This window comes from Hippopotamus amphibius, chromosome 15, assembly GCF_030028045.1.
Source record: "Hippopotamus amphibius kiboko isolate mHipAmp2 chromosome 15, mHipAmp2.hap2, whole genome shotgun sequence".
Taxonomy (NCBI): Eukaryota; Metazoa; Chordata; class Mammalia; order Artiodactyla; family Hippopotamidae; genus Hippopotamus; species Hippopotamus amphibius.
In genome coordinates, this window is record NC_080200.1 from 11800931 (window position 1) to 11820443 (window position 19513).

A 19513-nucleotide genomic window follows, 5' to 3' on the forward strand; every position below is an offset into this window, starting at 1 on the left:
CCTTCAAGGCTGCCTCAGCCCCTTTAAAAGGCAGAGCCGTGAAAGAGCAGGGTCCTAGGACGAACCAATAACAAGCCCCTTTTGGCTTCTGCCCCGCCCACCCCCTCCGGAGGTCAAAAGCCCTGGTCAGTTGCACTGTGGCCTGTGCGGTAAGCCCGGTGTCTCCAGGTAAGGATAGACAAGAGGGGCGAAGGGCACAAAGGGCCAGAGCAGTTGGTGGGAGCCGCTCCTCTCAGACGCTTCCACTCTTCCAGGTCGGCCGTAGTTGTTCCGCTCGGCCGCTCTCTACCCACATGGCCCTGAGAGGCGTCTACGCGCGGCTACTGAACCGCGGACCCAGCTTGCGAATCCTTCGTTCATGGAGCTCGGCGGAGGCGCAGACCGGTCAGTGCCGGACCTGGGGTGGGATGGGGAGGGAGAAACTTGAGGCTCGGGGACTTCCCCGGGGTGATTTTCCCATTCTGTGTTTGCAGAGAAAGGCGGGAAGACCCAGAGCCGATCGGCCAAGTGTAAGGACCTCTTGTCGCGCCGTGCATCTGCGGCCCTTGTCCAGCTGTCTGTCTGTCCCGGATGGGCTCTGTCCCAGAATCCGAGGGCTGCCCAGGCGGGGAGGCGGGGCCGTGGCCAGAGGCGCGGAGGCAGTGACTTTCCCCGAGGAAGGCCACTTTGTCAGTCCTGTTCGTAGCCCACATTTGTTGGGAGAGAGATAGGGGTTGAGGGGTGGGGCTGAGGATTCTGGGCGAGGGGAGGGCGTGGTGGTTGGGTGGGCAGAGCTGAATAGAGTCCCACCCCCTCTAACTCCTCCCAGCCTCGCGGCCCGAGTTTGACTGGAGGGACCCACTATTGCTGGAGGAGCAGCTGACAGCAGATGAGATCCTCATCAGGGATACCTTCCGCACCTACTGCCAGGAGCGCCTCATGCCCCGCATCTTGCTGGCCAATCGCAACGAAGGTGCCTAGGCAGGAGGGTGGGCACCCTGGTACTCCCGCTGCCACCTGAACCACACCCTCCACCATGCACACCAGCTCTGCCTGTTCTAGCTGGGCCTTAAGGCACCTCTGGCCCTGGGTTGGGGCTCCAGTGGGCCAAGGCTGGGTCTAAAGTTGGGCATCTGTCCCTTTGCAGTTTTTCACCAGGAGATCTTCTCAGAGATGGGGGAGCTTGGTGTGCTGGGCCCTACCATCAAAGGTAGGGACAAATTTCTCTCCACACACTGCAGCCCCTATTTGTCCTGAAAAGCCCCTGCTTTTCCTTGAGCCTAGTTTCCCAGTCTGTAAAGAGAGGCTGTTATCCCTCTGTCTGAAGCAGCTGTGGGGATGAAATAAATAAACCCTCCAGGAAGGGCCATCTTGGTACCCTCTCCTTTGGTGCCCCTTTGTAGCTCTGTCTCTTGGGCCCCAGGAGTCTCTGGTTTCAGCTGGGCAGGGCTTTGTCCCCCATTGCTCTATTTCTCCCCCACCCACCCTCACCAGGGTATGGCTGTGCTGGAGTCTCATCTGTGGCCTATGGGCTTCTGGCCCGAGAGCTGGAGCGCGTGGACAGTGGCTACAGGTCAGCGATGAGTGTCCAGTCCTCTCTTGTCATGCACCCTATCTATGCTTATGGCAGCGAGGAGCAGCAACAGAAATACCTGCCCCGGCTGGGTGAGCAACTGCCTGTGGAGCCTGGTGGAAGGAACACCGTCCCAATGGTCTGAAACTCAGGGGTGGGGCTGTCCCCCAGGCCTGCCTTCTGTTCTCACCCTAAGGATATCACCAATGGCCACTAAGGCCCCCTGCCAGACCCTGGGTCTCACCTCCACATCTGATTCTCCTAGGTATCCCTTGACTCTGTCCCTTTCTCACCACCATCATATCCCCCGTGATTTGCTTTCTGTGCTCCTCATTCCAGCCCAAAGTTTAAAGTCCTAACTTCCTGACTGGGTCCTCGAGACCCCACGTGAGCAGGCCTCTGCTGACCTTTCCACTTCATCTCTGGCCACTCCCTTGACTCTTCCTTTGCAGCCAGACTCAGCTACTTGGAATTCTCAGTTGTACCACTGGACCTTTGCACATCCTGGTCCCTCTGCCAGGATTGTTCTTCTCCATACCTCTTCCTGCTTAACTCCTTTTCACCATCCTTCAAGACAGTTTAGCCAACCCTTTCCTGACTCCTCTTGGGCCATCATGGCATTGTGACTCTGGCCTGGGTGAGACCTGTCCCTCCACCACCTGGGAGTGCTCTCAGGGCAGGGCTGGGATCTGCTTTGGCCTGGCTCAGTGGAGGCCGACAATTTTCAATAGAGGGAATGAATGGGGGACAGGCAGCCTCGTAACCCTATCTCATGCCTGCAGCCAAGGGAGAGCTCCTGGGCTGCTTTGGGCTCACTGAGCCCAACCATGGGAGTGACCCCGGCAGCATGGACACCAGAGCCCGCCACAACCCGTCCAGCAGGAGCTACACCCTCAATGGGGCCAAGACCTGGTGAGGGGCCTGGGTGCCTCAGACAGGTGGGCAAGGGCAGTGGGTGATGGCCATAACCCTCACTACCTGTCCTGCCTCCAGGATCACCAATTCGCCTGTGGCCGACCTGTTTATAGTGTGGGCTCGGTGTGAAGATGGTTGCATTCGGGGCTTCCTGCTGGAGAAGGGGATGCGGGGCCTCTCAGCCCCCAAGATTGAGGGCAAGTTCTCTCTGCGGGCCTCCGCCACGGGTATGATTATCATGGACGATGTGGAGGTGCCAGAGGAGAATGTGCTGCCCAAGGCGTCTGGTCTGGCGGTAAGTAGCAGCCACCTTGGGAACTGGTATCAGGTCACCTGCTGGTTCTCTTTTCTTAGGCAGGCGCCATGCTAGGAACCCAGCTGAGGAAGAGACACACATGGAGCCCACACAGTAGTGATTTGGAGAGGCTCTGCCTGGCTCACTGATATGCAGAAACTGCCCCATTTTGGTGACCATCTCACTCACTCTGGGTCTGCCTGGGACACATATAGGCCTGAACTAGCTTAACCCTTGGATGCATGTGAATCTTCCTGTCTTTTTACCTCAGACCCTAGAGCTGAGCCTCCAGTTCAGATCCTAGGTTGAGTAGAACTGTGTGTAAACCAGGAGTGAGCAGATCTTATGTGTGTGAGATTTGGTGCCAGGGCCATGTGTGACTTAAACAGTTGCCCTAAATCCCCCTTGTTTACACTGACTGCATGCCGGGGGTGTCTGGGGAGGCGGCTTCCCTGTACTGAAAAGATCGTTCTGCACAGGGCCTCTCATCTCTCCATGGGGCCAAGGCCCCTTCTCAACCCTGCAGGGTCCCTTCGGCTGCCTGAACAATGCCCGCTATGGCATCACCTGGGGTGTGCTTGGAGCTGCTGAGTTCTGTTTGCACACGGCCCGTCAGTACACCCTGGACAGGTACATGGGGGCTGCCATAAGAACTCCTGGGGGTGTGTGGGGAGGCTTGGGTTTCATCACTTACCTGCCCCCCCCCCCCCCCAGACCTAAGTTCCCTGCTCTGTGAAATGGACGAGGAAGTCCTGAGCAGTGAGGGGCTCAGTCAACATCAGGGCCAGAGTGAGCTGCACAGGGGCTGAGGCAGCCTGGGAAGGCCCTCAGACAGGACTGGGGAGTGGACCCCCCTGTGTACTTACCCTGACCTTGCCCACATAGGATCCAGTTTGGTGTTCCGCTGGCCAAGAACCAACTGATTCAGAAGAAGCTGGCGGACATGCTCACCGAGATCACACTAGGCCTTCATGCCTGCCTGCAGCTCGGCCGCTTGAAGGATCAAGACAAGTAGGGGCTGTGTGTTTGGGGAGGAAGCTGTGACAGGAGGACCTGGTGGCCCTCCTGGGCATGGTGGTGGCTGGCCCTGGAGAGAGAGGTGCTTCCTACCTGGTGGCCCCTGGGGACCCATCCCTTCCTGCTTCTCCCTCACTGGGAGCTGTGTCTACTCCTGTGACTGTAACCTTTCTCCCCAGCTGGGTTTGCCCAGGGTGTAGGGATGCCTGGATGCCCTGAGCGTGGTGAGTTCTTTGTAATCCAATGCTCGTTATATGTCTGTGCTGTTCCCAGGGCCACCCCGGAAACGATCTCGATGCTGAAAAGGAATAACTGTGGGAAAGCCCTGGACATTGCCCGCCAGGCCCGAGACATGCTGGGAGGGAATGGGATTTCTGACGAGTATCACGTGATCCGGCATGCCATGAACCTGGAGGCCGTGAACACCTATGAAGGTGGGGGCCGGATCCCTGGGGCAGGGTTCACAGTGGCCTCACGCCTGGGGAAGAGGACAGCTAGGAGGGGAAGGTACAGCAGGCCCAAATCCTACTCCTGACTGTCACCAGTCAGCAGCATGACCTGGGGCAAGTCTCACCCTGTATCCCTCATCTGGAGTGGCTCCCACTGGGACCGTGAAAGGAAACACTCCTAGTCTTTTCTCCCGTTATGCTCAAGAGGAGGGATGTTTCCAAGTCTGCTTCCGGCTTCCTCAGGCATCCCCAGAGCAGGGCATAATGTCCAGCAAGCTGGTGGATGCAAGGGAGTGAAAGTGCAGCTACACACAGGAATCACCACTCCATTTTACATGAGAAAAAAAAGGAGAAAAGGTAAATCATTTGCAGGCTGTGGTGTTTGCACCTGGCAACTGGTTGTGACTCACATGGGGCCCAAAACCCCTTGCCTCACGGGAAGACAGACATAGAAAAAGATAACTAAAAAGAAAAGAGATGTACAATTCCAGTGTGAGCCACACAGAGCTAGAGGGAGCTGTAACAGGCACTCAGTCTCTTAGGGAGAAAGTGGGACCATGTTAAGCCTTGAGGGAGATGTAGGAGCTCCCGGATGGTGAAATAGTGTCCATGTGCTGTTCCGGATGGGACATTCCAGAAACAGCAAAAGGGAGCATTGGGGGTGGGGGTTTCTACAGGCATGACAATGACCCGGAGGACAAGCAGAGGGAACCTTCAGATGGTTTTATGCAAGGGAGGGACAGGGTCAAATTTGCACTTTAGGAAGAAAACAGAATGATTTTGCTCCATAAAAGGGAGGCCATAATCTCCACCTTCCACCTCTGGAAGCTGAGGAAGAACAAATGAGAACACTGAGGGCTGTAAAGTGTTACCTAGACGTGCGGATGTGGAATGGGATGTGGAGCATGGGGCGGGGGCTCCAGTATGGGGGATCAGCTGGGACAGACCATTAATTGTCTGATGTTTGCTTTCCCATCCCTCCTGTGAGTGAGAAAGGGCCTGATCCGTTTCCGCAGAGCTCATCAGCTCTTTCCGCCTCTGTGGGAAGAAAGCATGGCTGGGTTGAAAAGCAAACCTTTAATCAACTGTGTGGGGTTGGGGTGGGGTGAATCTGGGAGCACCAAAGCTGGGCCCATGGTGGGTGCTGGACTTGCTGCAGTTTGGGGCTTGGCACAGGAGCTTCAGGTTGGTCAGTTGGTTTGTTTTTTGCCAAGATGCATTACAGAACTCTGAAAAACAATTTTCTCAGCGTGGCCCGAACAGTGGCCTCTGAGCCTTCCCTTGGCGCTGTCACTAAGAGGGGCTCTCCTGGCAAGCTTGTCAGCATCCACCATCTTTGTGGGTCTGTTCTTCTTCCAAAGTAGTAGCCTGTGGGGAGACATGAAGATCGGCTTTAAAGGGAAGTTGTGAGCTGTTAAGACTCAAAACCAATTCTGCACTTATCTTGCCCAGGGACTCACGACATACATGCTCTGATCCTTGGAAGGGCAATCACAGGGATCCAGGCGTTCACGGCCAGCAAGTGAACCCACTTCACCTGGGAGCCCCGATGGTACCAAGCCCCTTCCCAGGAAGATGCCGCGCTCTGAGCTTAGTCAGGGAGGTGACAGATGGAGGAATTCTTCTGGTGGGAATGAGAGACGCTGATTTTTAAATATCAGAATTTCTCTTTTGAAGTCATTCAAATGTGTTCCTTAAAAAGATGGAACTCCCTGTACTGAGTTTCTCAATCCAGTTTTAACTGTAGATGGGAATAGACTCCACTCACCTTGGAACAGAAGCTCCTCTTGACAGGGGAGCAGGGAGAAGGAAGGAGAGTGACATGGAAGCAACTTCTGAGACCCACCTGGTGTCTGAATAAGCAAACTACCCCCTCTACACACCAAGAGTTCACTCTGCACCCTCTGACCCTCCCATCTGGGGGCAAGTGCCTTGTGCTGGACATTGGAGCAGAGTGAGGGGGAGAGAGAGAATAATAAAGAGTCGGCATGTCTGACCCCACAGTGTTGGACCATGTTTACTTGTAACTATCCAAGAAGTTATTTCAGTCACAGGAAAAGGAACATGTGTTGGGGCTGTGAAGCGCACTGGGCCCTGGCGGGGATTTCCACCACCCCAGAGTGATCTGGTCCATGTCTGAGCCTTGGGCTCAGCTGTAATAAGTAAACCCGGTTAAGCACTGCCAGGCTCAGGGCTGAGGGCAGAGGGGAGTTTGTCCTTTCTGTCACCACAGAGCTGACACACAGTGTGGGAAATAATGGTCTGGCTTCTCAGCTCAGACACACCATGTTACAGGGGAGCACGGGGCCACAAGTGGGATGGCAAGAGCACCAGGGCTTTTGCAGTGATAGTGTCCCCTGTGGGGTTTAGGGCTGGGTGGTGCTAACATCCTTGTTCTCTGTTGACATTTACTTTCATCTTAGCTGCCACAACTCTCCTTCTTCTGACGGTGCCCACATGGCTGTGTGAGTTCAGTCATACCTCAGGCTGGACGCACAGGTCCTTGTACACGGTCTCCACGGTGTGGCACACTTGTTTGAGCTCTGTTTCCAGCTGACTGATCTTTGCCATTTTTTGGGTAAACTCTTGGAGCTTTTCCTGAATGATCTTGTTGTGGTGATCATAAATCTGATACATCCTTTCCTCTAGCTTCTCTGTCAGGTCCGAAACCTTTGAAAGAATAAGATGTGTTCTTGGAAAATCAAACAAGAGGCATCACAAGACATTTGTTCTAGCTGGCTCTTTAAGATTTCTGCAATTTATTTTATAAAAGCGGCAAAAACAACTCCAGTGACTGGAGGAGAAATTGCCTAGATGTTAAATTTTTCTTGTTAAAAAGCAAGGTGCAAAATTATGTATATAGTATAAGCTCAACCAGGTTAGGAGGAAAGTACATAGAACAGAAACTAGAAGAAAACATGCAACAGCGTGCCTTCTGGGAGGTGATATCCTAAGAATGTTTTTATATTTTTTCCTGCTATGTTATGTTTTTCTCTACTCTCTAAATTTTCTATGTACCGGGTAGGTAGGGGTGGGAGGCAGGGAGGGAAAAAAGTCAGCTTGTCATTGAGAGATGACGTGTGGAATCCACAAGCTGTCTGCCTCACAGGACGCATCACACGTTCTGAAGAAGCATCAGGGACAACCATCAACATGAGACCTGAACATAACATCAGGCTTTGTTAGACGCAAGCCCCAGTTATGTCCAGGGACCTCCACTCTCTGGTCATAAGTCATTCCACTTCTGGAGGACAAATGGGTGTGATAATGCAGGTTGTGCCTCAACCCTCTCCTGCCGTAGCCATTAGCCCTGGCCTGAAGTAAGGGGCTGGGCTGAGGATGCAGATGATCCTTGGCTTCCTGTCCTGGTTCTCTCACTTGGATAAGTTATTTCCAAACCTTATTTTTCCCACCTACAAAATGTGTCCAGTCTCTTCTTTGCAGGATTGTTGTAAGGGTGAAATGAGGTACTATGTGCAAATTGCCTAGCACCATGGGGAAAACATAACTGCAGTTCAGTCCCTACCATTTCACCTTTTACATAAAGAACCCCCCCCTTTTGTTGGGGCTTCGCAGTATGTGGGGGGAAATCTGTCACCTTGATCTTGAGGCTGTCTCTGAAGTTGGTCATGAGGGCATGGTCCTTCTGCCTGCTCTCGTTGATGCTTTCAATCAGCTCCTGGGCCCTCTTCTTCAGGATGTCAATGCTCGAGTCCAGAGAGGAAAAGTAGGGTCCTGGCTTCCCTTCCAGCATCATCAGCTGGTGGTTGGCACTGGAGGTGGCGGTAGAGGGGCTAGAAACCTGACTTCTGAAAGTACAGGAAACTGAGATCAGCACCAGACTCTCCTGAAAGTGGCTGATCTGAATTAGCTCTGTGGTGGGAGAGGAACCTGTGTTGTGTGTCTCCCGTGGATGACACTTGTTTATGTCATTCACACACACACCCCACCCCACCCCTGAGAGACAGGGACGACATCCCATCTTATAACTGTGAAAACAGACCTAGGAGCACAAAATCTTCCCAAGGTTCCAGAACAAGATCTGCCTGACTGCAAAACCCACAGTTGTTTTATTACACCAAATTGCTGCTTTGAAATGAGCATCAATAATATTAAAAATAGTTTAGATGCTTTCTTAGAGGATCTTCCTGTCACCAACCTGCTGCATCCCTTTCCATCCCTTTCTAAACCTACCGAGTGATGCTCATCACAGCATGCAGACCACCTGTGGCTAGTGTACCTGCACGTCTCTGCTGCCATCAGGTGAGGTGGCCTGTCAAGATGTAGTTATGTTAAAAAATAAAAATTTTTAGAATACCCCTCAAGGGACTTCCCTGGCAGCCAGTGGTTAAGACTCTGCACTTCTGCTACAGGGAGTATGGGTTTGATCCTTGGTCGGGGAACTAAGATCCCACATGCTGCACAGCACAGCCAAAAAAAATGAAAAAAAGAAAAAAAAACCCTCAAAAGAGTTACTTACGTTTGTCCCATACTGTACACATGACTATAATTATGCAATTCATTAAATATCATGTTAGCCAGTGAAATGGCGCAAAAGGGACAGCTGTCTAATAAAGCTAAATGGAATGAATAAAGGTGAGCCTAATAAAACATAACTATTAAACCAACTGTGGGAGAGACAACTATATACTGGGACCAAGAACATAAAAATCTAGACGGATTCTGCACATAGATCGCTTTGTAAAGGCCTGTAAGTTTTTGCTCTGCTTTAAAAACAAGAGTAGAAATTGTGTGGGTAATGTATTATGAATGGGGTTTATGCAAAAAAAGAAAAAAGTTGCAATCTGATCTGCAGACCCATTGTTGGTTTTTTTTAAATAAATTATTTTATTTTTATTTATTGGCTGCATTGGTTCTTCGTTGCTGTATGTGGGCTTTCTCTAGTTGTGGTGAGCGGGGGCTACTCTTCGTTGTGGTGTGCGGGCTTCTCATTGCGGTGGCTTCTCTTGTTGCAGAGCATGGGCTCTAGGCGCGTGGGCTTCAGTAGTTGTGGCTCATGGGCTTAGTTGCTCTGTGGCATGTGGGATCTTCCCAGACTAGGGATCAAACCCATGTCCCCTACATTGGCAGGTGGATTCTTAACCACTGTGCTACCAGGGAAGCCCTGGTGTTTTAAATTAAGATAAAATATCTAAGGTAAGCTGCCTTTCTTTTTGTTTGTTTTGGCCATTTTTTGCTTTATCAGCCACACACCATGCTAAGCTGCATGCCTCATCTTGCTGCATCCTCACCACCACGCTTTGGGGTCCGTCCCCATCATCTTTACCTCATAGCCGAGGACACAGGCTCAGTGTGTTTGTGTTACTTTCTAAGGATCACCAGCCAGTCTGTGCAGAGCTGGGTGTGGCGCCCAGTTGGCCTGACCCCCAGCCTGTGTCCTGCTTCCCCCAAAGTTCTCAGTTTCCTCCTCCCCTCCAAGGTGCTTCCAGCTCTGAATGGGTGAGACGCGGACGTGCCAACACAGCAGTTCCTCAACACACTGGTTTACCCGCAACCATAAAGTCAGCCGTGACTGGAAGCCAGGTATAGCTACATAGAAAAACACATTTTGGACTTCCTAAGTGGCGCAGTGGTTAAGAATCCGCCTGCCAACGCAGAGGACACAGGTTCGATCCCTGCCCCAGGAAGATTCTGCAGGCCACGGAGCACCTAAGCCCGTGTGCCACAACTATTGAGCCTGTGTGCCACAACTACTGAAGCCTGCATGCCTAGAGCCCATGCTCTGCAACAAGAGAAGCCACCGCAATGAGTCCACACACTGCAAGAAGAGTAGCCCCCCGCTCACCACAACTAGAGAAAGCCTTTGTGCAGCAATGAAGACCCAATGCAGCCAATAAACAAACAAACAAACAAATAAATAAATGAAAAAGAAAAACACATTTCGATTTTTGGATGCTTCCTCCATACAACTACTTTTCTTTACTTTTCCCTGACTGCCTCAGCTCTTCCTTCTGGCTCAGGATACAAGCACAGTGAAACCTGGGTGCATGAGAGCCAGGGTGGCCAGGCTCTAATTGACACAACAGTCCTCAGGCCTGAGAAGCTGGCTGTGTCCTGGTCCTTGTGTATTTCTCATCTCCTGTATTCTTTCCTTGCTCTCTGACTGTGAGACCTAGCCCAGACCACTGCCTCCTTTGAGACACCACCTATGACCTATGCTTGTCACTGTTCACACCCTGACCTCCCCGTTTATCTCTGTATTCCCGGCATTCAGCGCATAGTAAGTCCTCCATGATTTGTTGAATGAATGAAGGACACTGATCTAGTCTCCCTCCTCTGGCTTCACACAAAGCATGCAAGTTCATCCACCTCCAAAGCCAGACACTTGTGTTCAGTGCATTTGTCAAGATGAGAAATTATGGGGACTTCCTAGGTGGCGCAGTGGTTAAGAATCCACCTGCCAATGCAGGGGACACAGGTTCAATCCCTGCTCCAGGAAGATCCCACATGCCTTGGAGCAACTAAGCCCGTGTGCCACAACTAATGAGCCCATGTGCCACAACTACTGAAGCCCACGAGCCTAGAGCCCATGCTCCGCAACAAGAGAAGCCATCAAAATGAGGAGCCCGTGCACCACAATAAAGAGTAGCCCCCGGACTTCCTAGGTGGCGCAGTGGTTAAGAATCCATCTGCCAATGCAGGGGACACGAGTTCGAGCCCTGCCCCAGGAAGATACCACATGCCGCAGAGCAGCTAAGCCTGTGAGCCACAACTGTGGAGCCTGTGCTCTAGAGCCCATGAGCCACAACTATTGAGCCCGTGTGCTGCAACTACTGAAGCCCACGCACCTAGAGCCTGTGCTCCACAACAAGAAAAGCCACTACAATGAGGAGCCTGCACAACACAATGAAGAGTAGCCCCCACTCGCAGCAACTAGAGAAAGCCCGTGTGCAGCAACGAAGACTCAACACAGCCAATAAATAAAATTAATTAATTAAAAAAAAAAAGAGTAGCCCCCGCTCACTACAACTAGAGAAAGCCCGTGTGCAGCAACGAAGACTCAACAAAGCCAATAAATAAATTAATTTAAAAAAAAGATGAGAAGGTATGCCTCTGATCAAGGCAGACATTTTATAGCAAAGCCTTGTATCAACTAGAAAAAAACAGACTGGGGGGCTTCCCTGGTGGTGCAGTAGTTAAAAATCCGCCTGCCAATGTAGGGGACATGGGTTCGATCCCTGGTTTGGGAAGATCCCATTTGCTGCGGAGCAACTAAGCCCGTGCACCTAGAGCCCGTGCTTCACAACAAGAGAAGCCATGACACTGAGAAGGCTGCACACTGCAATGAAGAGTAGCCCTACTCGTCGCAACTAGAGAAAGCCCTTGCGCAGCAAGGAAGACCCAACACAGTCAATAAACAAATAAATAAATAGAAAACAACAGACCAACTAAAAGTCTCTTTCGGCATTCGTGTTAAAAAAACATTTTACTGTCCCTGGTACCTACCTCTCGTGGGAAGAATAATAAAAGTGCACCAAATAAATGAATGAATGATTAGCAAGGGCTTTCATTACCTTCCACACTTTCATATCTCCTAAACTGCTGAGCTCCCAACAAGGTACCTGACTACCCCCAGGCCCCCTCCATTTTGCTGTCCCAGAGGCATTTCAAACTCCTCTAAATTTGCACACCTGGGACCTCCCTGGCAGTCCAGTGGTTAAGACTCCATGCTTCCAATGCTGGGGATCGCTGGTCGGGGAACTAAGATCCCATGTGCCAGACGGTGCAGCCAAAAAAAAAGAAAAAAAAAAGTTGTACACCAACACAAGGTTGTCCTCCCTCCTCATTTCATTGAATGACAGGCACCAAAAGCCACCTGGTTCCCAAGCAGTCAGCCTGGAGCCTGGCTTCTCTCTGTCCTTCCAAATCCTGTCACAAAATCCTTTCATTTCCACCTCCTTAATTTCTCCCAAATCCATCATCTACTCCCCACCCAACCACTCACAGCCCCATGCCTATCATTCCCACCTGGGCCCTAGTGACTTTAGAATGGCAATCTGATGTCCCACTTCTGCTCCACAGCATACAAGAGCCTCCACCAGCTGCAGGAACAAGTAAATTCCTTAGCACAGCACACAGGGCTTTCCAGGGCCCTCGCCTCCACCTTCTCCTTTTACCCTCCACTCCCAGCAACTTGGAACCTTCTACAGTTTCGCCAAACACATCAGCCTTTGCCTGAAATTATTCTTCCTTTCTGCCAACTTCACAAGGCAACGTCCGGAGCATGCCTACCTCACCTCTTTCTAATCACAACACTGCCAGTTTGTACACTAGATTCCCCCCAGGCGCCGCCCTGCACAGTCTGGGCAGGGACTGCATTGCATTCATTCCACAGGCATCACAACTGTGTGCTGAATACCTAAATGAGTCAACTATTGCTGGAGCTGGATGTAACGTGCTTGCTCTTAAGCCACTTTGTTGTCCCAACAGCATAAGGATTCTGAAATTAAAATCAATGATAGAACCAGGTGTTTCTTTTTGTGTCATTGCTCACAACCTGCTTGAGCTGCTAACTGTTCAAAGTTGCTTTCTCAAGCTCGAGGGATAAAGCTGGAACTGGTCTTCGTGGCAGCTACACAAATGGTGAAAAATCGCTTGAATTCAGCTCATTCAAATTTCGTTGTGGGACAAAGGCCTGCATCAGGTGTCTGTAGAGGGCTTCTTGATTTTCCCCAGCCTCTCCTTTGGGGATTTATTCCTTTCCATTTCATTTTTCTTAATACTCAGCAGCTGCATATTAATCAGGATGCTAATGAATCATAGGCTTCCCTGGGCCTGCATTCGCCAATTAACTTTAATAAACAAAATGCACCGTGTCCTCTCCACTGGCTTCCCACCCCGTTCCTGGGCCTGCTTCTGTTGCCCAACCCTGGATGGAGGCCAGGGAATGGAAGTCGGCCCAACACAGCAAGCTGCGTGTGCACGGGGGTGGGGCAGTGGGGGGTCGGGGTGGGGGCTGTGAACACATCCCTCCGCTCGTCTGTGATGGTCTGTCCTTCTAAGAAGTCCCTAATCGGCTTGGAGGATTAGGACCTAGTTCCCGAGCAGAGCCCAGGCTGGCAGGGGGCCCGGGAACGGTGGAGGAAATGGGTCTAAGCGAAGAGACCATCTGTTCGCTCCAGGTAAAGCTGTGCTTGGCAGGCGTGTGAGCCAGAGCCGCCCGCTGGTGGGTCCCTCCCTCTGTGGCCTCTAACAGCTATACAAGTAAACAATCCACCAGCCACTTATGACCACCGCAGGCGGCAGTCCCAGGAGGAGAGGCAAGCTAATCAAACATTCAAGGAGGAACACAACAGAATCTCTGGCGCTCGGCAAAACGATGTTTTGCTGAAGTACAGCCAGGAAGGGGGAAGGTTTGAAACGAGCTGCCGAGCCCATTCCTTTCACCCTCTGCTCTTCTCTCCCGAAATGTGTTCACATTTTAATCATGTCACTGAGAGTCTGCTGCTGGATCTATTAACTGGCCCTCGTACTGGTTCTAATCCGTTTCTCGGCCCAAAGCTCTTTTAGAACTCCTCGAAGTCTCTCAATGATTTGCAATTGTCTTTGTCTCCTCACCACTTAGATCCCGGTCTAAACATGCTGTTTGCAGGAAGGCATTATCAAACAAACTACTTCAGTTATTTCCTTTTTTCTGGTCTCCAGTTGCCAGCACAAACTTAGAAATCATTCCACCCTGCGGTCTGTTTTACAATTGAGGAATCTGGGAGGCAAAAGGAAGCTGGCTTTATGTGTGCAGTCCTCAGGGGCCCTGTCCTGAGCCTCTTTCTATCCCCAGCTGAGCTCCTTCACTGAAGCAGTGACTCCCACAGCACCATCTCCAGCCCCTGGCCCCACCTACCCTGAGTTGCAGGTCAGAAAGTCCAGCCCTGTCCTGGACGCGTTCATGTGTATGTCTCTGGCCACCTCAAACTCAACAAGGGCAAAATGCAACTCGTGCCTTTGCCAGCTGGAAACTGCCCCAAGCTAGAAAGCGGGGAGCAGCAGTCTGCTGGTAAGCATTTAGCAACTGGCTCTCTGGGGTTGGGGGGGAGGGGAGGTGGCAGGGGAAGCCTTGATTTGTAGTGTTTGCCAATTTCCATGGAGCAAAGAATCCCACTGTAGCCAATTTCAAGCTACCAACATGAAGTCGCTAAATGCCAGGTTGGGAAGAGATGTGTAGAACTGGCTCTTGTTGGTAGGAGCTGGCTCCAGCACACTGCAGCTGGGAGACATCCTCGGCCCACCCCCTTCCTCATGCCTCACTAAATGACCTCCCCCCTTCCACCTCATCTTTTCTCCATCTGCCCTGCTAGACGCCACCCCTGCAGAAGCCTCCCACCTATTTCCCAGGTCCACTCATGCCCCCTCCCACCCATTCTTCACAGAGCAGCTGGTGTCTTTTTACAACAGGAACCTGAGCATGTTACTTCTTTGACCCAGCCATTCCCCTCCTAGGTATCCACCCAAGAGAAATGAAAACCTGTACACAGATGTTCATAGCAGCATTACTCACAACAGCCAAAGAGTGGAAACAACCCAAATTTCCATCAGCTGACGAATGGATAAATAAAATGTGGTACATCCATAACATAGAATATTATTCAGCCACATAGTGGAATGAAGTTCTGATACACGTTACAACATGGATGAACCCTGAACACTTTAGGCTCAGTGAAAGAAGCCAGTCACAAAGGACCACATAATTGTATGATTCCATTTATATGAAATATCCAGCAGAGACAAACCTGTAGACAGAAAGCAGAGCTGTGGTTGCCAGGGACTGGGACTGGGAAGAACACAGGGACGGGGAGGTGATGGTTAAGGGGTGGAAGGATTATTTCAGGGCAATGAAAATGTTAAAAAGTTGACTGTGGTAATGGTTGCACAGCTCTGTGAATATACTAAAAACAACTGAATTGTACATTTTAAGTGAATCGTCTGGTATGTGAATTATATCTCAATAAAACTGTTACAAAAAATAAAAATCCTTAGGATCAAGTCCACAGCTGACAAAATGCCCTGTGACGTAGTCTGTGCTGAGTTCCCCTCTGGCACTCACACCCCTGCCCAACCACAATGGCCTGTCTCTGGTTCCTCATTTAGGGCTGGCTGCCTGCAGGGGAGTAGTTTTCCCAGCAACCTGACCTCCTTCATGTCAGTACTTGTTCAATATATGCCTTTCCTATCAGATGGAAGCACTGGGAGTGTACGAGCATGTCTGTCCGGTGTACCTGGGGTATCACTGCTGCCAATCACAATGCCTGACATACTGGCCTGCCCACTGTTTTGTGAGCACACCAAGCCTGCTTCTGCCTCAGGGACTTGGTACTTGAGGCTCCCTCTGCCTGGAATGTTTGGGTCCCTGGGTGCCTCCTGGCTGTGTCCTCCTCATGTGACCTCCTCAGAGATCTCCAACTACTCTAGACTCCCTGTCACTCTAGTTGCTCCTTCTTTGTTTTGTTTCTTCCACCAATTGAAATTACATTTAAAAAATTATTTACCTTTTAGAAAGTTAGCTTGGCAAGAGACCCAGGATAGCCAACACAATATTGAAGGAGAAGAATGAAGTTGGAAGACTGATCCTACTTGATTTCAAGATTTACTATAAAGCTGCAGTGATCCAGATAGTGTGGTGCTGGTGACAGAATAGAAAATTGATCAATGAAAGAGAATAGAGAGCCCAGAAATAGACCCACACATATATAGTCGACTTATCTTTGACAAAGGAACAAAGAAAACTCAGTGGAGAGAGTCTTTTCAGCAAATGGTGTTGGAACAGCTGGACAGCCACATGCAAAAAAAGTGAAGTTAGACACAGACCTTGCACCTTTCACAAAATTTTTCTCAAAATAGTTATCATAGGACTTCCTAGGTGGTGCAGTGGTTAAGAATCCCCCTCTCAACGCAGGGGACATGGGTTCGATCCCTGGGCGGGGAAGATCCCACATGCCGTGGAGCAACTAAGCCTGTGCACCACAACTATTGAGCCCATGTGCTGCAACTACTGAAGCCCATGAGCCCAGAGCCCGTGCTCTACAATAAGAGAAGCCACCACAATGAGAAGCCTACGCACGACAATGAAGAGTAGCCCCCACTTGCCACAACTAGAGAAAGCCTGCACACAGCAACGAAGACCCAATCAAGCCAAAAAACAAATAAATTTATTTAAAAAAATAGATATCATAGCCCTAAATGTAAAACACAAAAGTATAAAACTCCTAGAAGATCCCATATGAGAAAATCTAGATGGCTTTGGGTTTGGTGGTGACTTCTTAGATACAATATCAAAAGAAAAAAATTGGTTAGTTGGACTTCATTAAAATTTAAAACTTCTACTCTGCCAAAGACACCATTGAGAGAATGAAAAGACAAGTCACAGATTTGGGGCAAATCTTTACAAAACACAAATCTAGTAAAGGACCGATACCCAAAATATATAAAGAACTCTTGTAACTCAGCAATAAGAAAACACGTTTATTTTGTTATTAAATCCAATCCAATTTAAAAATAAGCAAAAGAGGGCTTCGTAGGTGGCACAGTGGTTAAGAATCTGCCTGCCAATGCAGGGGACACATGTTTGATCCCTGGGCTGGGAAGATCCCACATGCCATGGAGCAACTAAGCCTGTGTCCCACAACTATTGAGCCCATGTGCCACAACTACTGAAGCCCACGTGCCACAATGACTGAAGCCCACGTGCCTAGAGCCCACGCCCTGCAACCAGAGAAGCCCCGGTAATGAGGAGCCCGTGCACCACAACAAAGAGCAGCCTGGCTCGTCGCAACTAGAGAAAGCCCGCATACAGCAATGAACACCCAACACAGCCAATAAATTAATTAATTAAATTAATTAATTTTTAAAAATAAATAAAAATTGGCAAAAGATCTGAACAGATACGTCACCAAAAAAGATACACAGGTGTCAAACAAGCATATGAAAAGGTATTCAACTTCATACCTCATAAGGAAGTTGCAAATCAACACAACAATGATACCTCTACAACTTGTTAGAATGGGGAAAATCCAAAACACTAACACAAAATACTGGTGAGGGTGTGGAGCAACAGGAACTCTCATTCACTGAAGACAGGAATGTAAAATGGTTCAGCCACTTTGAAAGACATTTTGACAGTTTCTTACAAAACTAAAAATACTCTTACCTTACTATATAATCTAACAATTGTGCTCCTTGGTATTTACCCAAAGGAGCTGAAAATTTTCACCCACACAAAACCTGAACATGAATGTTTATAGCAACCTTATTCATAATTGCTAAAACTTGGAAGCAACCAAGATGTCCTTCAATAGGTGAACAGATAAATAAACTAGGGTACATTGTGTAAATTGCTAAGTGCATTATAAGTGAAAGCCAGCTCCAAGAGAGCAGGAATTCTGATTTGTTCACTATTGTATCCCCAGCATCTAAAGCAGTGTTTGGATAAAAGACCTCTGATAAATACCTGGTGAATAAATGTACAAGACAAAAACATGTTTTTAAAGTCATCCGTGACACTGCTCTTTTTCTCACTCCATCTTGCACCTAAATTATTCCAATTGCCTCATCACTGGCCTCCCTGTTTCCAATCCTGCCCTCGATAGTCTATTCTCTACAAAGCGGCCAGAGGGAGCCTTTTAGTCCAGAGGACTACAGACTTCTATAAAGTGTCACATAGGAAGTCTTTTCCGCTTTGTGGGACATATGGTCTCAGTTGCAATAATTCACCTCTGCAGAAGCAGCCCTGTTCTAATAAAACTTTATTAACAAGAGTCCTCACCCCGCTGTAGTCACTTCTGGTCACTCCTCTATTCCAAATCTTTTAATGGGTAATTATCATCCACAGTGCCATTACCTGTCTCACTGTATGTCTCACTGTCTCCCTCTTACTCGTGCTGCTCCAGCACAGTCTTCCCTCGGGGCCTTTGCAGCTGCTATTTCTCTGCCTGGAATGTAGTTCTCCCTAGCCTCATGGTTCCCTTGTTACTTCCTCCATGAAGTCTTCCCTGACCCTCTGATCTAAACTGGCCACCTGTCACTCTCTCCCTATTTTTCCCCCCAGAACACTTAGCATCCCCTGACTACTATATATTCCTGAGTATATAGACTTTCTCCTAGAATGTCAGCTCACTGCTGTGTCCCCAGAGCTTCCATCTCAGGCATACGGGAGATGCTGGACGAGTATGTGCAACAAATGCGACAAGAGCAGACACCGGTAGGGTCTTGTGGAAGAAAAGGGTGAATGAGAGGGACTCAGGGGTCTGTTTGGACCCGATGGGCCGGGTTCTTCCTCACCTAGCTGGCCCTCGACCAGCCTCCTCTTCGTGGCTCTCCTCGCCCTGCTGCTGCTCCTGGCTGTCCCCCAACAGCTGTGGCTCCTGGTCCTTGCACTCTACGTGGGGCATGTCCACCTGTGAGCATGGCCAGCGCTTGAGAGGCCGAAGGAGGGAGGGAGGGCGAGAAGCCGTCAGATCCCCTTCCTCCCACCCCTTCAACCCTGGGCACCTCTGTCTGCTGCTGTGGCATGTTGGGGACCCGCAGAAGAGACGGGAGGTGCGAGGCCGGGGGCGTGGGCCAGGGTGACCCTGTGCCTGCAGCACAGGAGGGCTGAGGTGGGGAGACCTAGAGGGGCCGGGGTGAGGACAGGGGCTCCGGATGGGGCGCTGGGAGGCCTGGGCTGACTGGTGTGTGAGCCGGCTCAAGTCCTTTGAGGAGGAAGAAGACGTAGGAGAAAAAGAAGAGAATCGGGTGCGGCGCGTGGATGTCGGTCCCTCTGGCCTGGGCTGTCAGCGCGTCAGTCACACTATCAGTCAGTTAGTCAGGGCCCGGTAGGTCAGTCAGGAAATCGGGGCCCAGCCGGGCGAGGAGCGGCCCCGATGGCAGGAGACAAGCGGCAGGGCTCGGGTTCGTCGGGGAAGTCCAAGATCGCTGCCGTTCCCTGCCCGTCTGCCCGCCTCCCGCGCGAAGGAAACAAGTGTCGCGTACTCCCCGTCGCTCCATTCCTTCTTTTCCCGCCTTCTCGTTCGCGCCCCCTGCGCACGCGCGGGCCCCGCCCCTGGAAGGCCCCGCCCCCGCACACGTGCTGCGGGGCGCACTCCTGGGCCCGCCTCTTTCTGGGAACTTGCGCGCGTAGCGGGCGGGGGGGAGGTGGCCGTTAAGCGGCAGTTGGGCTGTCCAGGGGCTGCGCGCGCAGCCGGCGCAGCTGGGAGGAGCCGGCGGTCCCTGCGCGCGCGTGTGCGAATGTGTAAGCTTCCAGGGCCTGAGGTCCGTAAGGGGATCTCGCGAGGT

At 50.8% G+C, this 19513-nt stretch overlaps 2 protein-coding genes across 4 annotated transcripts; one reads left to right on the forward strand and one right to left on the reverse strand.

The window, feature by feature from the left end:
• Nucleotides 1-21: 21 nt before the first annotated feature.
• GCDH (glutaryl-CoA dehydrogenase) lies at nt 22-10081 on the forward strand. Of its 2 annotated transcripts, none has more exons than XM_057709509.1 (12): nt 22-168; nt 255-384; nt 474-509; nt 809-952; nt 1127-1189; nt 1474-1644; nt 2335-2464; nt 2546-2762; nt 3289-3392; nt 3648-3773; nt 4053-4213; nt 9669-10081. In XM_057709509.1, exons 2-12 carry the CDS (start codon nt 294-296, stop codon nt 9776-9778), a joined length of 1353 nt encoding a protein of 450 aa, XP_057565492.1. In that variant the 5' UTR covers nt 22-168; nt 255-293; the 3' UTR covers nt 9779-10081. The 2 variants fall into 2 exon arrangements, with proteins under 2 accessions (XP_057565492.1, XP_057565493.1); XM_057709510.1 differs by lacking the exon at nt 9669-10081 and adding an exon at nt 5681-6231 and having other exon boundaries at nt 26-168.
• Nucleotides 5297-19241, reverse strand: SYCE2 (synaptonemal complex central element protein 2). Of its 2 annotated transcripts, none has more exons than XM_057709512.1 (5): nt 19211-19241; nt 18521-18654; nt 7827-8037; nt 6710-6898; nt 5297-5596 (listed from the first exon to the last, which is right to left on the reverse strand). In XM_057709512.1, exons 1-5 carry the CDS (start codon nt 19223-19225, stop codon nt 5549-5551), a joined length of 597 nt encoding a protein of 198 aa, XP_057565495.1. In that variant the 5' UTR covers nt 19226-19241; the 3' UTR covers nt 5297-5548. The 2 variants fall into 2 exon arrangements, with proteins under 2 accessions (XP_057565495.1, XP_057565496.1); XM_057709513.1 differs by having other exon boundaries at nt 18521-18636; nt 19211-19228.
• Between the last annotated feature and the right edge of the window lie 272 nt (nt 19242-19513).

Excerpts from the sequence above, each read along its gene's own strand:
- GCDH (XM_057709509.1), top strand. The coding sequence starts at position 294 with ATGGCCCTGAGAGGCGTCTACGCGCGGCTACTGAACCGCGGACCCAGC. Across the intron at positions 510-808 it reads CCAGAGCCGATCGGCCAAGT|CCTCGCGGCCCGAGTTTGAC; the intron begins GTAAGGACCTCT and ends AACTCCTCCCAG. Across the intron at positions 953-1,126 it reads GCTGGCCAATCGCAACGAAG|TTTTTCACCAGGAGATCTTC; the intron begins GTGCCTAGGCAG and ends GTCCCTTTGCAG.
- SYCE2 (XM_057709512.1), bottom strand. Across the intron at positions 8,038-18,520 it reads GCTGGTCGAGGGCCAGCTAG|AAGTCAGGTTTCTAGCCCCT; the intron begins GTGAGGAAGAAC and ends CTGTACTTTCAG. Across the intron at positions 5,597-6,709 it reads ACCTGTGCGTCCAGCCTGAG|GCTACTACTTTGGAAGAAGA; the intron begins GTATGACTGAAC and ends GTCTCCCCACAG.